At 40.3% G+C, this 18399-nt stretch overlaps 1 protein-coding gene across 1 annotated transcript; it reads right to left on the bottom strand.

The window, feature by feature from the left end:
• Positions 1 to 13818: 13818 nt before the first annotated feature.
• LOC102692156 (heat shock protein beta-7-like) lies at positions 13819 to 16954 on the bottom strand. The gene is made up of 3 exons (XM_006637860.3): positions 16581 to 16954; positions 15734 to 15888; positions 13819 to 14788 (listed from the first exon to the last, which is right to left on the bottom strand). The coding sequence occupies exons 1-3, from the start codon at positions 16795 to 16797 to the stop codon at positions 14603 to 14605; spliced, it is 558 nt and encodes a 185-aa protein (XP_006637923.1). The 5' UTR covers positions 16798 to 16954; the 3' UTR covers positions 13819 to 14602.
• Positions 16955 to 18399: the final 1445 nt, after the last annotated feature.

Below are 18399 nucleotides of genomic sequence, written 5' to 3'. Positions count from 1 at the left end.
TTCAGCAGCAGATTCCAAAAGAAAGACAAACTGGAAATTTGAAAAAGATTCATGGCAGATCATTTTAAAATGCTTAAAATTGTGACTTGCAATGTTTCTGAGTCATTTGGAGTCACTGGGGGAATTTCTTGAGCATGGAACTTTTTGGGTATGATTACGCAACGTACGGTAGTCTGGAAGTGCCCGAGCTAGGGTTAGGGTTAGGCTTTCCTCAAGAGCTAGACATATTCTGATGCATTTGCTGTGCTTTAGGATGTATGTGAAATGCAGGAGAAGTGTTGTCTCGTTGTTTCCTTGAAAACGAAATTTGGCCCAATTTTGCCGTTTTTGATAAGCCGCGCGCCTGTCAAAAATGGTCAAAAATCAAAAGTTTGAAACTTTCATTCTGTATGCTCTAATCTCTAGTTGTTGGCATTGGAACCAAGAATGAAATGGCAAATTTAGCTCGACTTCAGCGGTATATGTCAAAATGGCACTGTAAATGGCGCAAAACGTGAGCATTTTATAACCCATTTCAGCAGCAGATTCTAAAAGAAAGACAAACTGGAAATTTGAAAAAAGATTCATGGCAGATCATTTTAAAATGCTTAAAACTGTGACTTGCAATGTTTCTGAGTCATTTGGAGGCACTGGGGGAATTTCCTGAGCATGGAGCTTTTTAGGCAAGATTTAGCAACGTACGGTAGTCTGGAAGTGCCCGAGCTAGGGTTAGGGTTAGGCTTTCCTCAAGAGCTAGACATGTTCTGATGCATTTGCTGTGCTTTAGGATGTATGTGAAATGCAGGAAAAGTGTTGTCTCGTTGTTTCCTTGAAAAATAAATTTGGCCCAATTTTGCCGTTTTTGATAATCCACACGCGCCTGTCAAAAATGGTCAAAAATCAAAAGATTGAAACTTTCATTCTGAATGCTCTAATCTCTAGTCTTTGGCATTGGAACCAAGAATGAAATGGCAAATTTAGCTCAACTTCAGCGGTAATTGTCAAAATGGCACTGTAAATGGCGCAAAACGTGAGCATTTTATAACCCATTTCAGCAGCAGATTCCAAAAGAAAGACAAACTGGAAATTTGAAAAAAGATTCACGGCAGATCATTTTAAAACACTTAAAACTGTGACTTGCAATGTTTCTGAGTCATTTGGAGGCACTGGGGGAATTTTCTGAGTATGGAGCTTTTTAGGCAAGATTACGCAACGTACGGTAGTCTGGAAGTGCCCGAGCTAGGGTTAGGGTTAGGCTTTCCTCAAGAGCTAGACATGTTCTGATGCATTTGCTGTGCTTTAGGATGTATGTGAAATGCAGGAAAAGTGTTGTCTCGTTGTTTCCTTGAAAAAGAAATTTGGCCCAATTTTGCCGTTTTTGATAAGCCGCGCGCCTGTCAAAAATGGTCAAAAATCAAAAGTTTGAAACTTTCATTCTGTATGCTCTAATCTCTAGTTTTTGGCATTGGAACCAAGAATGAAATGGCAAATTTAGCTCGACTTCAGCGGTAACTGTCAAAATGGCACTGTAAATGGCGCAAAACGTGAGCATTTTATAAGCCATTTCAGCAGCAGATTCCAAAAGAAAGAAAAACTGGAAATTTGAAAAAAGATTAATGGCAGATCATTTTAAAATGCTTAAAAGTGTGACTTGCAATGTTTCTGAGTCATTTGGAGGCACTGGGGGAAATTCCTGAGCATGGAGCTTTTTAGGCAAGATTTAGCAACGTACGGTAGTCTGGAAGTGCCCGAGCTAGGGTTAGGGTTAGGCTTTCCTCAAGAGCTAGACATGTTCTGATGCATTTGCTGTGCTTTAGGATGTATGTGAAATGCAGGAAAAGTGTTGTCTCGTTGTTTCCTTGAAAAAGAAATTTGGCCCAAATTTGCCGTTTTTGATAAGCCGCGCGCCTGTTAAAAATGGTCAAGAATCAAAAGTTTGAAACTTTCATTCTGAATGCTCTAATCTCTAGTCTTTGGCATTGGAACCAAGAATGAAATGGCAAATTTAGCTCAACTTCAGCGGTAATTGTCAAAATGGCACTGTAAATGGCGCAAAACGTGAGCATTTTATAAGCCATTTCAGCAGCAGATTCCAAAAGAAAGAAAAACTGGAAATTTGAAAAAAGATTCACTGCAGATCATTTTAAAATGCTTTAAACTGTGACTTGCAATGTTCCTGAGTCAATTGGAGGCACTGGGGGAATTTTCTGAGTATGGAACTTTTTAGGCAAGATTACGCAACGTACGGAAGTCTCGAAGTGCCAGAGCTAGGGTTAGGGTTAGGCTTTCCTCAAGGGCTAGACATGTTCTGATGCATTTGTTGTGCTTTAGGATATATTTGAAATGCAGGAAAAGTGTTGTCTCGTTGTTTCCTTGAAAACGGAATTTGGCCCAATTTTGCCGTTTTTGATAAGCCGCGCGCCTGACAAAAATGGTCAAAAATCAAAACTTTGAAACTTTCATTCTGTATGCTCTAATCTCTAGTTTTTGGCATTGGAACCAAGAATGAAATGGCAAATTTAGCTCAACTTCAGTGGTAATTGTCAAAATGTCACCTGTAAATGTCTCAAAACGTGAGCATTTTATAAGCCATTTCAGCAGCAGATTCCAAAAGAAAGACAAACTGGAAATTTGAAAAAAGATTCACGGCAGATCATTTTAAAATGCTTTAAACTGTGACTTGCAATGTTTCTGAGTCATTTGGAGGCACAGGGGGAATTTCTTGAGCATGGAACTTTTTGGGTATGATTACGCAACGTACGGTAGTCTGGAAGTGCCCGAGCTAGGGTTAGGGTTAGGCTTTCCTCAAGAGCTAGACATGTTCTGATGCATTTGCTGTGCTTTAGGATGTATGTGAACTGCAGGAAAAGTGTTGTCTCGTTGTTTCCTTGAAAACGGAATTTGGCCCAATTTTGCCGTTTTTGATAAGCCGCGCGCCTGACAAAAATGGTCAAAAATCAAAAGTTTGAAACTTTCATTCTGTATGCTCTAATCTCTAGTTTTTGGCATTGGAACCAATAATGAAATGGCAAACTTAGCTCAACTTCAGCAGTAATTGTCAAAATGGCACGTGTAAATGGCCCAAAATGTGAGCATTTTATAACCCATTTTAGCAGCAGATTCCAAAAGAAAGACAAACTGGAAATTTGAAAAAAGATTCACTCCAGATCATTTTAAAATGCTTAAAACTGTGACTTGCAATGTTTCTGAGTCATTTGGAGGCACTGAGTCAAATGAAAGACAAACTGGAAATTTGAAAAAAGATTCACTGCAGATCATATTCAGAAAATTCCCCCAGTGCTTCCAAATGACTCAGAAACATTGCAAGTCACAGTTTTAAGCATTTTAAAATGATCTGCAGTGAATCTTTTTTCAAATTTCCAGTTTGTCTTTCTTTTGGAATCTGCTGCTGAAATGGGTTATAAAATGCTCACGTTTTGCGCCATTTACAGGTGCCATTTTGACAATTACCGCTGAAGTTGAGCTAAATTTGCCATTTCATTCTTGGTTCCAATGCCAAAAACTAGAGATTAGAGCATACAGAATGAAAGTTTCAAGCTTTTGATTTTTGACCATTTTTGACAGGCACGCGGCTTATCAAAAACGGCAAAATTGGGCCAAATTTCGTTTTCAAGGAAACAGCAAGACAACACTTTTCCTGCATTTCACACACATCCTAAAGCACGGTATTTTGTGCGCATGCGCATCTCATGCGCAAAGCATAAATATATATTGAACATTTATCGAACTTTTGTTATAATTATATAGAGGAAAATTAAATCGCGATAATTATTGTTATCTACTTATTTCCCATCTACTGAGTCCTGCCCAGGGTATATCCTATCTTGCACTCATTGCTTGCAAGGATAGGCTCTGGCTCCCGTGCAAATTGGATGAAGTGGTTAGAAAATGGCTTGCTGGAATATCAATAATGAACAGGGGATCCATGCTGAGCCAAGGAAACTCAGAAATGGGAATCTGAAGAGAATTACCAATGAAAGAAAATAAGCAGGAAGGAATCGTTCTGTGAGATGACAGGATGACATTGGGAAGTTTGCAGGAGCCAGCTGGTTGAGAATAGTTAAAACGGTTGCATGGTGGTCTTGCAAGCAGAACAAACAGCACTGAGAGCATAAAGGTTGTTGCTGGTGATGATCATCATTCACTGTTATGCTAAAGTCTTAGATATCTCAGAGGTTGTGACACATATGAGCATCACCAATTCACTTTAAGCCACCACCACCACACTTAAAGTGTTTTCTTCTTTTGTCATAACTTTGGCTGTTACTAATACTGATTGGATCTGTTGAGAAGAAAACAAGCTTGTCATGCAATAATCTTTAATTCACACTGCACTGATAAGCATCTTCAAAACCCTGCCAGTATGAAGTGCTCATGCAGCCAGTCCACAACATTTACAAATCACATCTAATTGATTCGTTGTTCATCGTCAAGTGCTCCTCATCATTAACATTGTTTGTTCCTCTTTACTCATCCATAAGCTAAATTGCCACTTTTATATACAGAATGCAGACCTATCAAGATGAACTGTGATCTTAAAGCAAAACGGCTTCTTCAGGATACTGCCAGAGGTTTGTGCTTCATCATAAAGAAGAACTGTGGTATAGAAAGAACAGAATATCAGAGAATGTCCAAGACTTTTGCAACTCTGTTAGTAGGCCATATGACAAAATATAAAAATGCTGCGTATTACAGCCAAATTCTGTTCTATCAGAGTGAACCTGAAAATACTTACAGTAGTGTTATTATTTTCATGTCTGTGAGCAGCAGATATGCCCAATGTTCACTGAATCCCACAGTTTTTACTAATGTTAAATTCATAAGTCTGTACTTTGCCGCTAAAAGAATGCCCTAATCCATCAAAGAGTCTCTGTCAGTCACTGTCCCTGACCCCCAGACCTCGGCACTGCTCAGGATTTGAAAAACTCAATTTTCCGGATGATTTACAGGAGTAAACAGGACAGGAATCCTGGGACAATGTACTGCCCCCTCTCCCCCTCCCCGTGACAGAATGTATTTGGTCTGTAAACTTATATTTAACAGCAAAGTCCTGCTTGCTGACCATAGAAGATAGAATGTGACAAGCATGGAATTTAATTTAGAATTTCCTACATCTTCATGTCAGTACAATTATTATTCAGATGATTATTTTGTAAATGAATTTTAACAAGTATTTATTTATTTGTTTATTTTCTTTGTCAATGAGATACAGACACACACAGTCAGACAGTCTGTCACGGTTCTAGATCATGTTTAACTCTTTCCTCTGAAGTGACTCTGCATAAGGAAAGAAAATGGGGAAGAGGTCATTCTATCACCCAGCTGTATCACCCAGCTGTAGCAGAATGGAGCCCTGATTTAACTCTTCTCCCTCCCATCCCTCTAGCTCCATATGTTGCTAATATTCCTTGCTTTTGTGAGATTCAGCTCAAAATTCAATCTTACATTCTGTAGCTAAATTCTGCCAGCAGTAGCTCTCCTACACTTTCTGCATCATGTTTCCTTTCTGGCCCAGCTGCAACAGCTGTCCTTGTCAAGGGCACCGTCCACTGGAGCTACCGGGTTCCAGGCTCATTTCAGGTAGGGCCTCTACCTGCTAACAGTTAGCCCTCCTGCTACTTCCCATCAAGCTACTTACTCCCCCAGGTCACCTCTCGCACTCCTCTGCTTACTTCTTCCGGCTGAGCTACTTCTGCGCAGTTAGTTCAACATCACCATTGTAATGGGTGGAAACAGAATAACATCCTGTTTGACCGCACATGTCAGCGAGGGGTACTGAATCCATGTGTTCAGAGACTTGTACGTGATACTCAATCGGAACCCATTCACTGAAACTGGCGCAAGCCTGTGTCACACGTTTTGTCACGTGTTATATGCAGGTATTCTAGTTAAAACGCAGTTCCCCACAGTTCTTGCCGCAGTATTACAGGATTGCAATGCTTAACACGGATTATTATTGTTAACAAGATGACACCCACATCACTAGCGGCCTTTGGTATCATGTGGCCCTGCGCTACATTGTGTTTCTTCTCCTTTAAGTTTTCTAAAAGAGCTCTGTATCAGGCCAGGTTTCAGGAGGGGTTTAAATGAAGAATTTAAATAGGATTCTCCAGTTTTTGACCTTTATATCCCAGTTTATTGATATGAGCATCAGATCATGTCTTTCCAAATGGAAACGGGGATAAACTCAAAAACAAAAAGAACCTTATTCACCCTCTGAAGTATTTCACTGTGTAAATGTGCTCTCCTCTGCAAATGACTGACTAGGATGTCTCTTGTAAACAGACATTGCCTGTGAGCCCCAGTGGGTGCCTCTGTATCTGAAATCTCAGTTTGTGATTGCTGAAAGATGGTTATTGAAAATGTGACTCATGTTACATTACTGCCTGTCACTGGAGTAAATATTCCTCCAGGCCAGTGAGGCTGGAAAGATGTGAAGCGAGCTGCTATCTCTGAAAGGTTAGGAGATCAGATCTGCAACAACACCTTTCACAGAGATTCTCCCTGTCAACAGCTGTGATGTGACCTCACTCAGTTAACTACAAAGCACACAAGAGAGCCCTGAATGACGTTCCCAGAAGGTTCCTAGTTTCAGCCCTGACTCTGCCACAGAATCAGTGTCATCCTGTTACTTACTGAAACTCTTTCTTTTCTGTCCTTTAGAGCCCAAGTGCTGCTATAAGAAATTATATCACCTACTGTGGATGAAAGTATCTTCTTGTGAATGACTAATTTTGACATGCCCTTATTCAAAGTGATTAATGTAACCATTATGGAGCTTATCATCTTCAGCGAGAAGAATCTATCAATATTCATCGGTAAAGTGCATTTCTTAGCATGTGCTTTCTTGACTATGCGGAGCTACTGTAAGTCAAATGTGTGAAGTAACAATATAGTACAGTATATGGGTGGTCAACACTGGTCCTGCACAGCCAGAATCCAGCAGATCTAATGTTGCCCTTAATTAAATCATTTGTTTTTAAGAAGATCATCCACAATTGAGTTTTGAATCATGGAGCAAATGAATTGGGTCAAGCCAGGCTTGGTGGTGGCACAGTGGCATGGAAACTAGTGTTCTCTTTGGTCCTGGGTTTAATTTCGGATTGTGATCAAACAGTAATCCTCCAGGGCCTGAAGTAGTATATCAGGTCAAATTTCAGGGTACAATTTCAAAGAACAATAAAGTTTTAGATAAATAAATAATAATTTAAAAATGCAGTTTGCAGTACTAGTAATGCCTGTAGATAAAGCACCCAGCAAAGATGCTGTAAATATCCTGGATTGTCAAAAGACATAAAACACATTTTAAAATGAACAGAACACAGCAAATCAGGGCTGGTTGAGCTATTGTGTAACACAGGGGAATCCAACCAAATCAGTGACACAATCTAAAAAAGTTAAAGATACCATGCAATGCAATAGAGATTTAAAACTGCTCTTATTTACTGCTTTATTGCCAACTATTTCAGTGTTTTCTTCTCTGTTGTTATGCATCTATACATGACAGATTTTTTAAGTGATGAGTGCATTTGGGTTTATCCAATGGTGGATAAATGAAGCTTGTATTGATGGATATATACAATTACAGGTTAATCAGCAAATAGTATGAAGCCCTGGTTCATAGGACTCTTTGAAGTGTTCTGCCGTGCCTGTCTGAGTGTGTTGCTGTTTAAATAGGTGTAGGTCTTCTTTGCATGGTAGATTGGTATTATGACCAAATTAAATTACATGGAGCGTTATTTTTGTCAGAATGACTCATATGTCTTTGAATTGATTTTGCAGCTGTAGCTCAGTTGCTATCAGTCAGCATCCCTCTGTGTCTGAATGTCCCAGCACTCAGGACGAGGATGTGTTGACAAAGGGCTAATGAAGGAAAAAAATCTGTATTACTGGAGTAATAACTTAAAGAATTGGATCACAACACATGTCAGTGTGTTTTGGATAATCAGTTAAATTGCACATCCTTCCTCTTCACTTAAGCATAGGAGAGTTTAGCCCTGGGATTTCCTAAGTCACCACAAAATAAGTCTTTCAGGTTTTACTGATGTATTGCTTACACAAAAAGTGTTCAATATCAATTCGGGCAGCAGCAGAATGTCTCATCACCTTCCAGTGCAATGACTGGTCTCTACCAGCTGAATGAGTGTGTGCCAATCCCATTCTGGAGATCATTGTCTAAAAGTGTTCCACCATTTATACAACAGTGTTTCAATCTATAATTGTAATAGTCATTAGTTTAGGTCCCAATAATTTCTTTGCTGGTCATAATACTTATGTGAATGAAGGCTTCCAGCTTTTTTACATTTTTTCTTTACTGAGCTGCAGTCTGCAGATATTATGCTTGCTTTGACAAAGGTAGTCCATCCATCCATTTTCTAACTGCTTTATTCAATATAAGGAAGTGAGACTTTTTTTATTGTCTAATTACCTGGCACAGTGGCAGAAAGTGGCCTGCTAGAGCTGCTTGAGGACCAGGTGATTATCTTGTTCTGCGCCATGTTTTCAGCACAAAACATTCCAAGCCAGTTCTGGCATTGCAGAGCATTTAGCATTCAACAGACAGGCAAAAAAAGCAACTTGATACACAAGCCATTCTCATGCCTTGAGATGAGGCTTACAGTATATGCGTCCAAACAGAATACCAAATTAGCACTTCTGAAGATAGACTGCATATATGGAAACAGCTTATGAGCTCATTTCCATTTGCTCCGGTGTAAATTTGCAGTCTCCTCTGACATTTGAATACAGTATGCTCTTTGATACAGCCAACTGCATGGGCTGTACAGTACGCATTAGTCCCTTGGCTCTTTCTTGTATCTCCTGTTCTATGGCGTTGATGTGAAATAGATTTTGTTAATCTTTCAAACTGAACCATCCAATTATAACTTCTAAAAAGGCATTTTTATAACTCTGTTCTAAACTCTTTGAATCTCTTGCAAGAGAAATTCCATTTCAATGCAGTTTTTCTAAAATCTACATACAGTAGCTATTTATTTAAAAGATGTCCATATTAATCATCTATGATCACTTCAAGTCATTTGCCGTATTTTTTTTCAGGCTCTACTGTAATGTGACTGTGCAATTTATAAGCTGACGAAAGACATAAATATTCCAAATCAATGCAGCAGTTATACATGAATCCTCTTTAAAGATTATCTCATGACAGCACAAAAAATATATTTTCCTTACTGGTGGCAACTTAGAAGAAAGGTTACGCAGCCATTGTTAAAAGAAATGAAGGTGTTGAAGTTTTCCTGTAAAACAGAAATACTGGTTTATATATCACTTTCAGTTTGCTTCGATCCGTTGCTGGAGAAAGCAAAAAATGTCTGAATTCCATCTCATGAAAGCATCCTGATGGCATCTTGTCATCTTGCAGGAGGGCACTTTGGCATTTGTGGTCTAGTTTGGGATGATGTTCAACATTTACAGTATGCTCATGATTTTTTTCTTCTCATGTGTTCTTTTGACAATTCAAACTATTGATATTCAAACTTTTGAAATGCACGCATTGACAGGCTCATTGTTATGATACAGTACATCATGCTTCAAAGTCACTCTATAGCGTGAATGTCTGTTCTGGTAATCACACCAGTGCTGGCACTACAGGGGGCACTGTGGAACAAATGGCAATACTCCAATTCAGGGGCGTAGGTACAGGTGAGCCTGACCCACCCAGTCAAAGAGAGATTGATTGTCATAGTGTTTCTAACCAATAAGAAAATGAAACAAATAAAATGGGGAGGTCAATGTGATATAATTAGCTAAATCGCTGTAATCTCTTGACATTGGAGTAAAATTACAAAATCCTGCCAGTTGTGGTGCAACATCGAGTAAGCTACTCGCATACAAGATTGCCAAAGTTAATCAGTTTAGCATGGAAAACAAATGTCATTTTAAAAAAAGCACGCCTGGAAAGTTATCGTATTCAATGCCAAGCCTCGCCGTATTCGCTTTGTGATGCACAGGAAACATCGCACGCCAACTCAAAATACATCAAAGGTAGGGCTAAGATGAATATTAGACTAAATTAGGCCTGCTTACATTATGTTATTATTTCCGTGCCAGCCGTGTTTGGCCTCTGTTAAGTTTTCTAACTTAATTGTGCTTGCAATAATTTCATTGGGATGGTTAGCATCGGCATGCCTTTGTTCATTAGTCTTTAGTTAGCTGTTTTTCAATAGAAAAATTTCACGGTAGTTTTTTTTCTTCATGTTGCTATTTGCTTTCGTTCTGTGTGCTGTGTGCTTTATAGCGCATATGGGTGCGTTCGTTAATTCACCCGGAATGCCCGGCAGTGCACCGGTTCGTATTTGATTGGATTCGATTTATGCATGTAAATGCATAATGTAAGAGGAACAGGCCTCAGAAATGGACTGTTCAGAGACTGCAGTCAGAACACCACAAAAAACATTTAGACAATGCCTGCAGTAGCCTCTTAATTGTGACTACACAAACATATGATGTGCTGCTATGCCCATTTGAGAGTGCAGGCTTCCCAATTGGGCAAATGCTTGTGTACCTGCGTATGCAGGGCCAAGGTGGCTTTTCGCAATAAGAATAAATTACTCTTTAATTATTATTTTAACTTGTCTTAAGTTCTGTTTTTGTACAACGGTTTGAACAAGATTGAAATTTAAATGTCATGTCATGTAGGACAGAGTTGAGTTTGTTGGTTGGGAGTGATGTGTGTGTTGTTGGGGAGGTGGGGCTGAAAATCTATAGCCCTGGGGCCTGTGATAGTCTTAATGTGACCCTGGTCATGAGTCCAGTGGTTTACCCACTATGCTCGTGAAGAGGATAGAGACAGACACAAACAGTCATAGATACAAAGGAAAGAAATTGGAAACATTGAGGGTGGCTGATGAGACAGCACAGAGACGCATTGGTAATATGAACTATCTGCTTGGGGTTTGTGTCCTCTCCCCATGTTTGAATGGCTGTCCAGGTGGTGCTCCCCTTTTCTCTCACTGTCCAAAGACATGCTGGTAGCTTAACTGGATTCTGGGAAAATTGACCCTGGTGTGTGTGTTTGTCTCTGCCTTGCGATGGACTGGTGTCCTGTCCAGGGTGTACCCTGCCTTGCACCTGTTGCTTGCCAGCATAGATACTGTACCCTGTACTATATAAAAAGGTTAAGTAAATTGATGGATGGATGGATGCATATACACTGACCTACATTAGACAATAGTTTATTTAATGTTTGTTATCTCACTCAACAGTGATCTACTGCCATGTCATTGTTGTGAAAAAGCCATTTAACAATAGATCTGTTTATTAAAAATAAAATTTCTAATGCTTACTATTTGTGAACAACAGGGAAGAACTTAAAATGAACATGGTGCCTTTAATGTATCTCCAAATATGTAGACAAAGCAGATCTGTAGCGTGGCATTTGGGCATACTAAACTGATTATGCAAACAGATCAATGAAGGCAATGCAGTGCTGAACAAACGAGTCAGTGAGTCAGTGGTATCACACTGTACCTGGGAGAGGGAGTCTGTACTGACAGTGATGCATTCCACATTCAGGGGACCTTAGGATAACACAGACTCTGAGCTCTTTATTTGAAATTTAATGGGAGCAACAAACACAGCATTTGTTGGAAAATAATAATGAACAAATCTCTCCTGTGAGATGTTCCAATGAAACTGATCAGAATACTGATGCTTTTCTCCCATGTAATGTTGTTGTACAGTACAGAACAAAATATCCCTCAAGGTGCAATAGATTCTGAGTTGTTTTGCTTCGGATTCCCTTTAACCACTGAAGTTGTTAAAGTCAGTCAGGATTTCCCTAGGAGAACTTATTTTCTTCTCAGAAAAAATGCTAAAAATCTTATCCTATAGGGTTCCTATAAAGAGTCTCAGCTTTCTTAATTTAGTGTTTACATTAACACCTTGCCCTACTAAATCTTCACTCTAGTAAACAAATCCTTCTTATTCAATTACATTACTACTTGCCATTAAATTCGATTTTCTTTCCTTGACAGTAACGGTGGCCTAGTAATGATGACAATATCTCTCTGGTGAAACATTCTCCTGTCACTTCTTGATCTGTCTAGAAGCTATTGTGACTTGCGGGACTGGCTAAATGTTTGTAGTTCCCAGCAAATTCCTTAAGTCAGTTAACATGGCTAAAAGGCCAAATGATCAAAACCATGGTAATTAACTCTGGATATTCTTCTTCTGTTAAATCATTGAGGTAGCCCATTTAGAATATAAATACACAACAGTGAATGGGCATTATATAATTATAATTCATTATAATTAATTTTGAAGTTAAAGGGAATGGTGAATTTTATTTAAAAATAACACAAAATAAAAGTATTACATATGCTGTCTCTATAACTTTTTACCTTCTTATCACATTAATTAGAATTCAACCAAACTATTGCATTATTTTGTTTCTCAAAATCATTTATCATGCAATAAACACTGAGATTTAAAATGGGTTCAGTAGTTCAGTAGCTGAGAAATGTAAATTGCAGCTGGGATACAGATGGGGGGCTTTTCAGTACAACTGCAATTAAGTGCAACAATGCAAATGGGTATTTGAAACATGGTCAATATTACAGCTTAGAGTCAGAGGAGAACGGTGTTTGCGACTCTGAACCCATAGCTGTCGATTTGCCTAGACACCTTTGACAATGTTATTCTGCATTCTTCTGTCACCACCACTGTACACTGTAAAGGCAACTGCAATGGTTATTAAGCAACAGCAGTTTCCCTTTAGGAATCTTATCCAGGCAGTAACTTTGTACTCTCATTTCCTACATAACAACAGAAACTGAGACAAATTCTGGGCTGTAACCCACTAATCGTTATAAGACCCAACACAACTTTGTCTCAGAGAGCTAGAAGTTGGGATGGAACAGGGCCTCAATAATTGTGAAGGTGTTAAGAAAGGGCAGACAGAGCAGGGTATTTATTAGGGTATTTTTAGAACCACGAGTGGTAGCTGGGATCATATACTGTGTCTCATTCAGGTTCTTTTTTGTCAAAAATGAGTTTGTGTCTGATGGAAACCCAGGTGCATCTTATCTGAAGCAAAATGTCCAAAGACCTCAGCATTTACAGTCATACAGAAAAGTATTTAACTTGCCCTCTATGAAAGTACCCTACACTCAAGGGGTGGGTTTTGGATTCTGGGCCAAATTACCCAGCAGTTTCGCTAATACTGATACCCTGGATTTTTTCAGTAATCATCTGGATGAAATCTTTAGATCAATTAGTTACTAGTTAGAAAGCATGGCCTCCTCTCATTTGTAAACCTTGTGCATATATTCAATATTAAACGCATCTAGAAGAAATCTTACTAACATGCATAGGCTCATGATCATTGTCTGAGCCAGAAACAGTGTCACGATTATAGTCCCCCCTCCTTAAGGGTGCTCCAGCCCTTTCACTTGTGACTTTATTCTTTGCACCTGCTCCCTATCCCCAGCCCACCTTAAAAGCCAGGCGCTGACGCTCATCCGTGCTCTGCATCTGATTTCCGTATCATGCGAGTCCGGGACCTGGAAGCGCCTGGTCCCGTTAAGGTTTTAACCTCCGTTCCCGTTCCTGTTCCCCGTCCGCCGGTTCCGACCCGGCCTTCGTGGTTTTAATTCCGAGTTCTGATGGATCTCCTGGTTTTGGACTTACCCTTGCGTTTTGGATACTCTTAGGACTACTCTCTTGGATTGTTCGCCTCGGCACCACCTCCCCCGTGCACCAGCGCACCTTGGACACACCCCCCTGTCTTCAGCCCCGTATTCCTGCATGACGTTTCCCCAGTGTTCCCCCACTCCGTCGGACTGTGTTGTCCGCATAGGGTTCGTTACAAACAGTTTATTGTAGTTTGACACACGACAGTTATAAAGAGATGAAAAAAACAAATGTAATGTCTTTATATTTGGTCATGATAAAAGTACTGGCAACTTTTCATAAAAATTGAGTAAAAAATAACTAATTAAAATCTATTATTTGATTGATAACCATCGCACTATGATTAAATTGCATTTCAAATCACATGGCACATACTTAAATGAACATGGAGAGGTGTGACCACAAGCGCACATGAACCTTCTCACAAGGAAAGGCTTTTGTTTGGAGAATTGTTATTGACTGGCAACTAATTAATCAGCTTTAACTACTTGAATTTACAATGTCTTCTTTCATATCTGTTTGTGTTCACATACTTTATAAGAACTGCCTAGTGACAGTAGGAATGCTCCCTCAGGAAGTGGGAAAGTGCATGTCTTCTTGAAAGTAAGAGGTCCTGTGCAGGTTACAGCCTGTACATTGCAGGAGGTGTGTGTATGGGGAAGGGGGCAAGCAGAATAATAGGCAAAAATACCTCTTAGACCTTGGAGTCAGAGTGGAAAGAGTACAAAGTGTAAGTGCTCGTTGAGAATGTGCAGTTTTATCCTTAGGAATATCTATAAAATATTTCATAATCATAGCTTTGTCTAGCTGAGTACAGTGAACACATAGGAAATTATCAAGAAAATTCCAAGAAAGTCAGGAGCACTTCAGGAGCAGTCATGATAGAACTGCAAAATGCTGTGGGGAAAAAATGGCCTGGAAAAGTATCATTGGGAAGAAGGCAGGGTGGGAGCTAGAAACACATCTCAGAGCGGAAACAGGCTGGGGGAACCTCGGAGACCGGTGACTGTTTCCTTTTCACACTGACCACCAGCATGCCCGCCTCGGTCAGGGCACAACTGACCGACAGGGGATCCATATCTTCAGGAAACTGGCACTTGTGGGTGAAGGTGTTGCTAATGGTCCCATCATCAGCCAGCTGGGGAGACAGAGAGAGATGGGCAGGGCAGAGAGGGAGATTATATCCCTGTACAGTTCTGGAAATTATTGTGGAACAAAGGAAAAGTGGGTATATAACTAAAGTACCTAACACAGCTACCTGTTGCAGTTTTCCGCCAACATGTTCTAATATTGGTAATTGACAATCACTCAAGTGCAACACCATGTCAAAACCTGTATAGATACAGTATAGGCTGCTGAGGGGCCAAATCAAGATGATCAAAAGTATCTGGGTAACTACGAGCCCCCAAAATTAGTTGGTGCCAATGTGTATCTTATAGCTCTTGAAGAAATAAAAAAGCTTGAAAGGAGCCCCAAATGTTTAAAACTTTCACAGGCTTTGAGATGGTCCAGAACTTCCTGAATGATTTTTTGGCAGCCAATGACATTGTAGCATGTCCGCACAATACTGTATTAGGTAACATCAAATTTCTACACAGTGATTATCACTCTATAATGCATCGCTTGCAATACATACCCTTTCACTTATTTAAAGATTCCTTTATTAAATATTTTCTTTATTTCTGGGACTACTTCCCATGCAATGTGTCACAGGCACAGATTATGCTCAGATGACAAAATATGTTTTTGCTGGAATTTGCTGTGTGTTGGTGTTGTGTGATACAGTACATACAGTAAAATCATACTAAATGACAAGAAATAAAATATCAACCAGCAACTCAAAAACTTCAACATTTTTGTCACAAAACTACATTTTGCTCCTAAAAAGATATTGAACTTAATAATCAGTGATTAACCTTGTTAAAGAAAGAGAGTCCCCAAACAGGCATTTTTTTATAGTTAAAATACATACATATAATTTTATGAGATAATGATGACAAAAAGAGATCACTTTGTCATAGAATTCAGTAGAATAATTCACCCACCCCTCCCCTACACACACTGACGATCAGCCTGGCAGTACCTTCTCTGCATGGACAACGACGTTTTGGTTGTAAGTCATCACCACCACGTCCTGGGGCTCGAACTGACTGACGTCGGCTGACATTTGGTAGGTCTCCCCAACGGAGCGGAGCGTGCCCATGCTGGCGGGACGCCCAGTCCCAGGGCTGGCCGGACCTGCGGGCAACAAAGAGAGCACTCAGCGCCCCTCCGCATTCTGTAAAAGCCTTGGGGCACCACAGCAGCCTGGGCCTGGGGACCAGCGGTGCCTGCATTATTTCAAAATGTTTTCAAAGACAGAAACAATCATTTTCAGTGACCCTTTCTCTTCTAGAAACAAAGTGCCTGCATATGTTACACATGCCTCTTTCCTGCCACTTAAAGAGTGGGCCTCTTAATATAGCAGTGAATTAAAATGTCAAAATGCTTGCACTCCTACTGCAAAAATATTAGCCTTCTGCAGGAGCTTTTGAAGCAGAGATCCTACAGTAACTGTCAGATTCTGATGTGCGAGCTTCCATACAGTATGTGCTTGGTTTTGTGTTGCGCTTGTTAACCTCTTAAGTCCTCTCATTTCCACACAGCAGAGCTCCATAGTTACAGGGGACGATACAAAAACAGATCATTCAGTCTGCCATGAGCTCCAAGCTTTTGTTGCTCAGAACAATTTCCCCCTTGCTTAGCTTGAATTTCTGAAGCAGAAATGACCATTTACTGTGTAAGGTGAATGCAGCATTCCCGTGTTTTCTATGGGTGATCCAGAAAGACCCCTGCCTTTTGAAACCAACAACAGCATAAGTGAGTAATGCACAAGTGGAATGTAAGAATTACAGCTATTGGTCATTCAGGTCCTCAGCTCCTCCACTGACCTGGGTATCCGAATGATTCTCGGGGATGCCGTGTGAACTGCGGATGGCGGAGCAGAGTTTCCGCTTCCTCCTCGCCAAACAGGCTGTGGGAGCCTGGGTCCATGTAGGGCTTGAAGATGGGGTCCCCCTGGGTGCTGTTCCCTGCTGGCCGGAAGGTGCTGCTATACCGCGCCGAGCGAAACGAGGAGCTGGAGGAAGGATTGCTGTGGGAAGACATCCTGTGGCAGGGGGAGAAATCCCAACCAGAGTCAAAGCCGAAGGGTGGAGAGAGTGGATGGCTTAGCACTCTACGCCTGCCTGTGCAGGGGCTCCAGCTAGATCCCTTTCCAAATTAAGAAATCGTCTCCACGCTGTCCAACCATAAGCAGACCCAGATAACGAAACATTTTTTGTCATGTGAGTTTGAAGAGCAGCGCAGATACACAGGGCACCATGGAAAGCGTGATAAACTGGAATTCTCTGATACGCTCGATGAGGTCAGCTGAGAGAGATAGGAAGAGTCAGGCAATGGATTCTTCCCTGCTTGGCACAAAAATAGCAGTATGTTTGATACTATCACGTGGGATTAGCGATAGACTTTTCTTTTATGACATTTGAAAAAGCAGAGAATCTGCAGCTTTTTAGGTTACTGTAAGCATTAGTTGTTTCTACTGTATCAGCAGTTGATAAAAGATGAGGCAGATGTTTTTAAAGCTTTGTTTTCCTTTGGCTCCAGTAAAAGTCTGGTGACAGGCCAGGCATACACAAGAACATAAATGATTTTTTTCCAAGCTTCTCAGCATCCACAATAAGCTTCTCAATATCACAAAAAGAAAAAGAAAGCATCTTTAAAAACCAAAAGGAGTAAAGGTAAAAAATCAATAGGCAGTGTGTACCCAGTCGTGGCGTGTCAGTGATGTGTCACACAAGGGTCTAATGATCTCTGGCTGCTGACTGGCAGGCCCTGGTTTCTCTCATTGATCTGCCTTTCCTCTCTGGTTTGGGCATGATACAGAGATCTGTTGCCGAATCTCACTTCGGTGTGTCCCACAGTCAGCAATCAATACTGGTCTGTTTGGGGGTGGTGGAATGGAAATTAGATTCCAGGGCACTGGATAGGAATTCAGCTCCTTCAGTCTTGTGCTCATTCACTTTCGTTAAGTCCTCTTCTTGTGAGCCCTGTTGAAGTGGGTGTCCTGTGATAGTAACACAAGCTGTTTCGCCTTGGCTTTACCTTTGATTGGTTCTCAGTGCTGGGTCTCTTGTTCTTTTTTTTCCACTTTCATTTCAACCTTTCTAAAATGAGAGGAAAAACCCGTAACTTTATCTACAAAAAGAAACTGAAGTTTTTTTGTGTTATTCACAAGTTTTAAATGCAACAGCTGCCTTTTCTTTTTCACACTGCAGGTTTCTAAAAAAAGGTTTACTACCATATATGAAAAGCAGAGCTTTGCTTTCTAGCGCAGTGACTGTTTTCTCTTAAAAGACACAATGGCTCTGAAAGATGTTCCCTATTATGCTGTATATGCCTGTTTCATTGATTAAAACTACTATTGCTATACTGAGCTGATGAACCTTAAGAAGGGCATAGCAGCTGCATGTGGCTGCTAACTTTAGATTAATTCACATGAGAAGTGCAGTTTACAGTAAATCTCTTCAAATGGTTCTGCTTTCTAGCTTTTCTAAATGGCAAAAGCAAATTCATTTTCCATTTTATCCATTTGGCAGAAACCATTATCCAAGGTGAAACCATGGAACACAATAATAACTACAACATATTTTAAATATGATAACGATTTACAGTAGATGCAAGTGTTGGGGAGGGGAGCTCATGGTCTTA

Source organism: Lepisosteus oculatus, chromosome 13, assembly GCF_040954835.1.
Source record: "Lepisosteus oculatus isolate fLepOcu1 chromosome 13, fLepOcu1.hap2, whole genome shotgun sequence".
Classification (NCBI taxonomy): domain Eukaryota; kingdom Metazoa; phylum Chordata; class Actinopteri; order Semionotiformes; family Lepisosteidae; genus Lepisosteus; species Lepisosteus oculatus.
The sequence above is the reverse complement of the archived record's forward strand: the minus strand, read 5'-3'. Positions and strand labels throughout refer to the sequence as shown.

Excerpts from the sequence above, each read along its gene's own strand:
- LOC102692156 (XM_006637860.3), bottom strand. The coding sequence starts at position 16,797 with ATGTCTTCCCACAGCAATCCTTCCTCCAGCTCCTCGTTTCGCTCGGCG. Across the intron at positions 15,889-16,580 it reads AGAATCATTCGGATACCCAG|GTCCGGCCAGCCCTGGGACT; the intron begins GTCAGTGGAGGA and ends TGTTGCCCGCAG. Across the intron at positions 14,789-15,733 it reads TCGTTGTCCATGCAGAGAAG|CTGGCTGATGATGGGACCAT; the intron begins GTACTGCCAGGC and ends CTGTCTCCCCAG.